The sequence below is a fragment of the Hordeum vulgare genome, chromosome 1H (assembly GCF_904849725.1).
Source record: "Hordeum vulgare subsp. vulgare chromosome 1H, MorexV3_pseudomolecules_assembly, whole genome shotgun sequence".
Taxonomy (NCBI): Eukaryota; Viridiplantae; Streptophyta; class Magnoliopsida; order Poales; family Poaceae; genus Hordeum; species Hordeum vulgare.
The window spans coordinates 398,459,641-398,467,653 of record NC_058518.1 but is presented as its reverse complement, the minus strand read 5'-3'; the positions used below and the strand labels follow the sequence as shown (position 1 = coordinate 398,467,653).

At 46.2% G+C, this 8,013-nt stretch overlaps 2 protein-coding genes across 2 annotated transcripts; one reads left to right on the top strand and one right to left on the bottom strand.

Moving 5' to 3' along the window:
• Positions 1-209: 209 nt before the first annotated feature.
• LOC123440323 (lipase-like) lies at positions 210-3,612 on the bottom strand. The gene is made up of 10 exons (XM_045116900.1): positions 3,290-3,612; positions 2,810-2,883; positions 2,616-2,681; positions 2,442-2,489; positions 2,291-2,358; positions 1,993-2,065; positions 1,753-1,914; positions 936-1,130; positions 693-781; positions 210-601 (listed from the first exon to the last, which is right to left on the bottom strand). The coding sequence occupies exons 1-10, from the start codon at positions 3,354-3,356 to the stop codon at positions 409-411; spliced, it is 1,035 nt and encodes a 344-aa protein (XP_044972835.1). The 5' UTR covers positions 3,357-3,612; the 3' UTR covers positions 210-408.
• Positions 3,613-3,958: 346 nt separating this feature from the next.
• LOC123440314 lies at positions 3,959-7,675 on the top strand. Its single transcript, XM_045116891.1, has 4 exons — positions 3,959-4,107; positions 4,181-4,330; positions 6,297-6,548; positions 7,233-7,675. The coding sequence occupies exons 1-4, from the start codon at positions 4,021-4,023 to the stop codon at positions 7,473-7,475; spliced, it is 732 nt and encodes a 243-aa protein (XP_044972826.1). The 5' UTR covers positions 3,959-4,020; the 3' UTR covers positions 7,476-7,675.
• The last annotated feature ends 338 nt before the right edge of the window (positions 7,676-8,013 follow it).

Below are 8,013 nucleotides of genomic sequence, written 5' to 3'. Positions count from 1 at the left end.
TAACTAACCCAAATTGCAAGTACCATGCGTTAAGCCTGGTGTGGGTGGGAAAGCACGAGTCTCTTTCCACCACTAGGCTATGCCTTAGTCTGCCATCAGCATTTCTTAAAACATACCACAAACTGACTTGTGCACTTCACCAGATATAAAACATATGATCTACTATGCTGTACATAATGAAAGCAACCGCCATGCTTAAATAAATTAAATTATATGCAACAATATGAACAATTTAATCAGCATAAATATGTATGTACATTTCAGAAATACACCCTCAGCTAGGATAATTTAACCTAGCAAGGATCACACGTGTATATATACATGAGATAGTCCTTTGATTGCCAACAAGCATATTGTGCTTTGGCAGAAAAGAACCATCAAAACAAATCCATGCAATCTTGAGCTTGTTTACTGTACACTGAGTAGCTGATCAACTGATAAACCAGGCTGCTTCGAGAAGACAATAGTGCCATCTACAGTGCCAACTTTGTACCTGAGCATATTGTCATCCGTGACAATTCTGCATGATCCCCGCGACTCAGAATGCATGCTGATGCCAAGATAGTGGATATGGTCTTGCACGCTATTTCCACTTACGGACCTGGATAGAAGAGCAATGTTAGTGTGAGAGAACGTCGGATGGCAAAGAGTTCACAAAGGACAGAATGTTAATACGTGAGAACGAGAGGGACCTGCTGCAAGTGGGATCTTCACCAGAATCGTCACAGATTTGCTCGATCGGGTATACTAGGCTATCAAGTCCAATATTATGAACCCATACCTGAAAATATATGTGAAATGCGCCAGAAAATGGACATGAGATGGTTAAATGACGGATGTTTTTCACCACATCTCCCAGAAAAGCATAAACATCAGGTGTAAGACTAGAGTTTTAGTTGTTAGCAAAGGTGGAAGTGAAACAGAACGATGTATACCTCTCGTGGAAAATGATGGTAGGTTTTCTGTGGGAAGTACTGGTAGTACGGGGGTAGATGAGGCACAATATCATGTGCGTTGGTTACTCGAATTGCGTTTGGCAAGTACATCTTAAAGTGGGAAGCAAACACAGCGTTACCAATCCGAGGTTGCCCAAATGTCAGCAGGGTCACGTCCTTTAACCCGTAGTTGACCTACAAGAACACAGGAATATGTGTTATCATGGTGGTTAAATCAGAAGCATGTCGTAAACTTATCAGAATAGACAAAAACGGAAGCTAGTACAACTTATGCTTGATGCCACTGTTCAAATACACAGAAGGTGTACTGCCCACACATGAACAAAGATTGTTACATCTGCCTTGGCTAAGATTTTGGTATGCTGAAGAACAAGCATAGAAATCAAATTATACTATCAGTCTATCACTGAGGTTCTTGATTGGCTGACACTTGCTGTCATTCCCAACAAAATATTACTCCCTCCGATCCAAAACCATGACACTTTTTGGATCAGAATCGGAGGTAGTAATAGTAGTCTGTCAAATGTAAAGAGAGTTCAGTCTGAGAATTGTGCAGTAATTATGAAGTACTGATTTTAGTGATGTTAGAAGTTCTTTCAATGCATTTTATACACATGAAAGAATCAATTAAAACTAAGAAAAGAGGAGGAATGGAATGCCCAAACAAAGCATCATATTCCATTCAAATAGGACAGCTTGTAGCAGTAGAATTTAGCAGGAGCATGAATTCATGAAAAGTAGAAAAACTTATGATAAATTGAAAGCATATCTTCTTCAGACAAATATTAGCACTCACAATAAGATCAAGGGCACAAAACGAAGCCATGGCCCCTCCCATGGAATGTCCTGTCACCATGATGGGAATATTGCCATATGCTTCCCTGGTCTTCTGGATGCCATTGATGACTCCATCACGCAATGTTGTATTATGATATGCAGAATAAAACCCACTGTGCACCTATAAACAGACAGATCACCAACATTAATACGGTTCATGAACCAGCATTTTCATCATAAATACTTTAGCCATGCTGACCTTTGCTTCACTCATGCCTGGATAGTCAAAATCAAGTTGTTTCCAAAATAAGTCCTCAATCCAATTCTGGATGCTGAGAGAATGGAGGAGAAACATTATTTACATAAAAATAACAGGATGTAAACTATGTCAAATTTGTCTGATTGAGCAAGACTTCAGGTATCAATTTAAGATACCTCACATATTAGAAATTATCCATTTTTCCTGATGTTGAATAATAATATGCTTATTGAATAAGTAACTTGCAAAGCAGCCTTTATAAGTAACTACTAATAAGGAAGGGATATAGAAGAAGAACCTGTTCTCCTGAGTCCCTCTGAATGCAACTACAACAGCATTCATGTCACTTGCAAAACCGACATATGCCTGGTTCATCAAAACTATCAACATCGATGTAGAAGAAGAGTATATTCAGGGTAAAAAGAAAGATCATGGATAGAGGGAATAACCTCCAAGCAATTTTTCACATCAATGATCAGCTCGATAACCTCGAACCCCTGCGTCATCAAACAAACCTATCAGTCAAGCACACCAAGCTACATATGAACAATGAAAAATCTCAAACAAAACCATCTTCTTGCCCTTTCTTTCAAACCTAGTGCATAAGAGGCGAGGAAGAATACCTCTGTTAAGTCAACGCATTTTTCACAGGTCCAGGAGAATAATTGTGACAGGTCATTAGTATACACCTGTAAAAAACAGCACCAATGTTCAAACCAGTTACTATTGGATAAATATTGCACTAGAAATCCTATGTATTCACCGTAAGCAAATCCGAATTGGATGATGAAGAAGACAAGGCGACAGGCAAACTTACTGCTGAAGTATACTCTGCAAGCGTCTTGGCGAGAGTGGAATTATATGCTGGCGCCTGTCTTTTGCTCTTAAGTTCTGAACGAAGAAAACAGGACCAACATGAGAATACAATGACCCACTGAGTAATCGATCATGACACAGAATAAAACCGAGTAGCTAGGCTAAGAGTCACTGCAGAGCATGACAAGGTATGCATAAAAGCATATAAAAAGTTTGAAGTTTGTGCACATAACAGGAGTCAAAGTATGAAACAACATGCCGTGAACTTGTGAACAAACAACGGCTGGTAGATAATGGTGTTCTAGGTCCTAATTCGGTTGTTCTAGTAAAAAACAGTTCCTAATCGATTCCTGAACATAGGCACGACATTGCCGTGAACCCGAGGCAAAAGCTTCACCGGCAACAAGGGTCTCCGACATCCGGCTGCAACCAGTCGGATCACGGTATTTTCCGAAGGCGAGAGAAAAGCGAGCAGCCGTACCTCTCCCAGAGCAAAGCAGCAGCAAGGACATTAGAACCGCGGCCTGCAGCCACCGCCGCCGCTCCATCCCCTCGAACCGAATCCACCAACACACCGAGCCGGAGCGGAGCAAACTCCGCCCCCCGGACCAGATTCGGTGTGCGCGCTCCTCGCCGGCGGGAGAAACCTTGGCCGGATCGAGCGAGGGGACAATCGATCAATGATTAGGGAGGGTCAGCGAGGGGGAGCGCGCCGAGTCGGGCCTCCGATAGAGAAATATTCGAGGTTGGAGAAGTGCAGGGCAAGCGAAACCTTTTTTTTTTTTTTAGGGTGGGCAAGCGAAACTTTCGAAAGAAAATATACGCAAGTACTCGTGTATATATGGTACAAAGTTGAAGGGGGGTGGTAAAATAAAATAACCCGCGGACACTAATAAACCAGTCGGATCACGGTAACACGGCACGTTTTAAAAAAAGTTGATTGATTATTAGCGCTGGTGGCGTGCTGGTCCACCTCGGTCGCCGTCAGGAATTAATAAGGAGGGGGAGAGGTGTGGCGCGAGACGGATCGGCCACAGAGAATCCCGGGGGTACGCGTGCGATCCAGGCTCTCCTTCCACGTGGCCCTGACGTGGACCGATCGCGCGGCCGCAAAAGATCCGAGTCCTGCCGCTTCCCTTCCCCGACACAAAGCAGCTACGTAAGCTTGACACTCCATTCCAGAATCAGGGGGCAGAGGGGAGGGGAATCGGAATGGAGCTCTCGCCGTCTCCGTCGCCGGAGGGGAGGTGGGACGATCTCCCCGACGACATAGCCATCGCCGTCGCCTCCCGCCTCCAGGTGCGCCTCTCTCTCATCTTTCTCTCTGTATACGTAGCTCGCTCGCTCGTTGACTGGCTCGAGCCGTGCTCAGGAGGCCGACGTGTGCGCTCTCGGCGGATGCTCCCGGTCCTGGCGCCGCGCCTGCGACGCAAACTTCGTGTGGGAGGGCCTCTTCCGCCGCCGCTGGCCGGCCACCGCGGCCGCCATGGCGGCCGGAGGGGCAGGGGCTTCCCGCGCGCAGGTGGGTACAGACTGCAGAGACCAGAATACAGCTCTCCTGTCCATTCCCCCAACTTATTTTTCTCTTGGATTCACAGTTCATGTGGCCTGTGCCCTCGATTGAACGACTATACTAGTTCATACAAGTAACAAATCTGATGTAGCTCTGGGCACTTGGTACTGCTTTCACTTGATTATTGCTTATACAAGTTCAGTCTAATCCTTATTCAGGGCTTTCAGACCCTGCAGCGTTGTTTGCTAGGCTACTAAGTCGGTGTGTCATGTTAGATTCTGTGCAGAAACTTATGTGAGGCTAATTTCACTGTCGTACGTCAACTAGGAGTTATTTTGTCGCAATGTCATACTAGGACAATTCATGAGTTTCTTACTAAAATACGTCTTTGCTTTTTTGGAGGAAAGACGCACTTGAATTTGGGTTATAGTTCAGTCTAAGGTCCAATTTTTGTGTAGAGCCAATAGGCATTCTCTTAGCCGGAATATTATACGGAACTGTTTAAAATGTCTCAGGTCAGTTTAAAATGCAGTGTTCTTCATAGGCTTTTTTTTAAGAAAAGGAGGATTACCCCCAGCCTCTTGCATCTGGAAGATGCATGCAGCCATTTCATTGATTATTAGTACATCAGGTGGTCTGAAGCCACCATCTTAGCAACATCTGTCGCTACTCCTAACCACATGATTGAAGGGTGTCGATGGTCCGAGCCTAATACCAAACAGACATCGCACAAAAGCCTAACATCTAAAGTCAGAGGGCCCAACCAAGCCACATACTAGGTTTGGGACACAAACTGGTCTGCCACACTCTCATATGTCGTCGCTGCCATCTTGCACCAATCCAACTTCAGAGCAAACTAACGCATCGACCTTGCCAGGCTTCTGTGCCGTCGACGCCACCATGGCACCAGACAGCATCCTCCTCCTGCGCGAGTCCATCTCCGCGCATTGGACGTCGAGTCTCCACAACACCACGCCACCGAGATCCTTCGCCATCAATGTGTAAGATGAAGCACCGCTCCACCAAAGAAGCCGTCCTACGGTCCCTCGAGCCGCGTGTACCTTCAAGAATGACGCCCTCAAGGAGGAAACGACACCAGAGAGCCGACGTCATCCGATCTACTTATCTAGGGTTTCCCCCGGAGGTAGCAGAGAATGGCCTTGAACTTCTTTACGACGATGCCTTCAGGAAGGGAACGACGCAGACAGCGCTGCCACCGCATGTTTTCACCCAGATCTGTTGGAAGAACCTCCATCTCTAGTGCAGGGACCGCCGCCATCCCTGTCGGGATGACCCAGGCCGCCGCTGTCAGATCACAGCAAGGAGAAGCCCCCACCGAGACTTGTCGGCTGACCAGGAGACGCCGAGACCGCGGCCGCAGGACCAGATCCGGGCTCGTATCGCCGCCCCGGAACCAACCCCATGCGCAGCCGCCATGGCCTACCGCTTGCCCGCGCCGCCCGACGCGTCCGCCATGCTTCCGCGCCAAGCCTCCACCGCGCCATCGTATCTCGCATTGCAGCCATACGCCGGGAGGGGGATAGGGCCCGCCGCTGCCGACGTGCACCGGGCTTCGCCCGGCGGCGCCTTCTGGCGGTGACGCTGGGAGGGGAGGGTGTAGGAGGGGGCCGCGGGGTGGAGGCTACGGTTCCCCCGCCACCGCCCGCGAGAGCGACCAGGGACGGATCCAGAATGGTGTTCTTCATAGGTGTAGGACCAGAATGGTACCTGTGTTATTTGTGAGGTCTTCACTTGTCTGTTGTATAATATGAACCCATTTAGGGGCCAAGTGCATCTTTCCGATGCAGAGGCCGAAGGTCACCTTCCTTTTCTAAAAAATAATGTGAACCCACCACCAGTGTTGAAGAACTATTTAATCCATTCCCGATTGTATTTCTCGTCACTCACTCACCTGCTCCTTGCTGCCCAAAGCATAACAGATTAACCTTGCTTTTTGGTGTAACTTGTACTGTAGGGATGGAAAGCTCTCTACGTCAACAACCATGGAAGAACTGCTGTGGCTATCTCTAGAGTGGTTGAATTTGTGGAGAGCAGCACACACAACGGGTCGCTTGAAGCTGAATGTTATCTGAAGGCTATGTCTGATTTGGCATTGATGAAGGATATAGGCTTTGTCAATGTCCAGTTTTTCTTGCTTTCAAGAAATCGCAGTGCGATAATAAATCTTATTGGATTGCATTACTCCATTGCATATTTGCATATACTGGTGAGTTATGATTCATGGTGTTCACGTTGAACTTTTCTTATGATTACTTGCTCTCTGTGTCTCAAAAAGTTTAGGCCAATCTTTTTTTTGCTTTAAACGTTTTCAGAACCATTTATCACTGTTATTCTTGAAATACCATTACCTTATTACCTTGTATAGAGAGCTTTGATCTATTGCACTGAGGTCACCATGTTTAGGTTCACTCAGATGTGAACAAACTTTGTTAGTTCCCTCGGATCTTTGATCTTATCTTCCCACCAGAAGTCACCTTGTTTAGGTTCAGCGTGTCTCGCTCTGTTGCACTGAGGTCAAGCTTCATTCTCTCTTTTTCCTCAAACAAGGTCAAGTTTTGTTCTGGAAGCTTATGTTAGCTTAAAGCACTTCATGTGTTTAATAGCAGACTATGCACACCGTAAGGAGAAATCGGTAGTCCCTTTGCACAAGCATGCTATGTTAGGTCATGTATGAATGTACTATGACATACCTCAAAAGATAAATTAGAAGAGAACACGTTCCTACTCCAGATAATATATGATTGGCAATATAAAAAATCTTTGAACAATTGAATTTTCAAGCCTTGTGAAGTTCTCTTTCTCTTGATAACATTATGTTCTTGCTCAACTAATCTGACCAAGTTTGGATATGCTCATAAAATGCGGATTTGACGTGCAACTATTCTTCCAGCCCAGTGAAGTGGATAAAGCACTTCAAGCTTGCAAGGTAGCAGAGAGGAAGGTGTGTGTGAGCTTGCTCAAGCTTGGTAGGTGGTTCTATGGTTTTAGGCTGCCCGATGACTATGAGTCGTACAAGAATTCACTGAGTTGGCTCACCAGTGACGACGGGGCAAAAGTTCTAATCATTCTCAACCGTGGTGCTGTTCATGAGGTATTTCGTCTCCAGGTCAGTTTAGTGGGTACAAATAACTGAACTTATAGGATGCAAACATCTGTTCTTGGCTTGCTGGGCCTTTTGTAAATATGCCCATCTTTTTGTATCTTAATGCCCTCGTGGCACTGTTGTGATGTAAATGGAACAATGGAAATGGGGAGGTACCAAACTATGTATACTGTTACTGTATAGTCCGATATGCATAAATAATAAAGTCACATGATGTGTAATTTAGTGCATAGACATGTTGGTGACAATGCAAGTTCTGTTTAATATCTGCTGTTCTCATTTCTGCATGGTCTGTCTATTGATCTCCCTCCGTCCGGAAAAGATTGGCCGGTGGGTAGTGTAATGGCAATTTCACAAAAAGGACCTCGTAGTTATAAAATTATTACAAACATGTCCATGTCTCCATCTTCTTCCTTCGCCCATCGCCAGGGGCAGGCGCCGCCCAGCTCCGCGCTGCCGCACAGGACCAGCTCCGGCGCCGCCGCCTAGGAACTGCTCCGCCATAGACGGCCAGGAATGTCTTCGCCGCCGCCGTCCAGGAACCGCTCCGCCATAGACGCCCAGGAAT

Coding starts and splice junctions, on each gene's coding strand:
- LOC123440323 (XM_045116900.1), bottom strand. CDS start 3,356: ATGGAGCGGCGGCGGTGGCTGCAGGCCGCGGTTCTAATGTCCTTGCTG. Junction 1,131..1,752: donor TTTGTGCCCTTGATCTTATT/GTGAGTGCTAAT, acceptor GTGTTCTTGTAG/GTCAACTACGGGTTAAAGGA. Junction 602..692: donor GAAGATCCCACTTGCAGCAG/GTCCCTCTCGTT, acceptor TCTTCTATCCAG/GTCCGTAAGTGGAAATAGCG.
- LOC123440314 (XM_045116891.1), top strand. CDS start 4,021: ATGGAGCTCTCGCCGTCTCCGTCGCCGGAGGGGAGGTGGGACGATCTC. Junction 4,108..4,180: donor CCGTCGCCTCCCGCCTCCAG/GTGCGCCTCTCT, acceptor AGCCGTGCTCAG/GAGGCCGACGTGTGCGCTCT. Junction 4,331..6,296: donor CAGGGGCTTCCCGCGCGCAG/GTGGGTACAGAC, acceptor CTTGTACTGTAG/GGATGGAAAGCTCTCTACGT.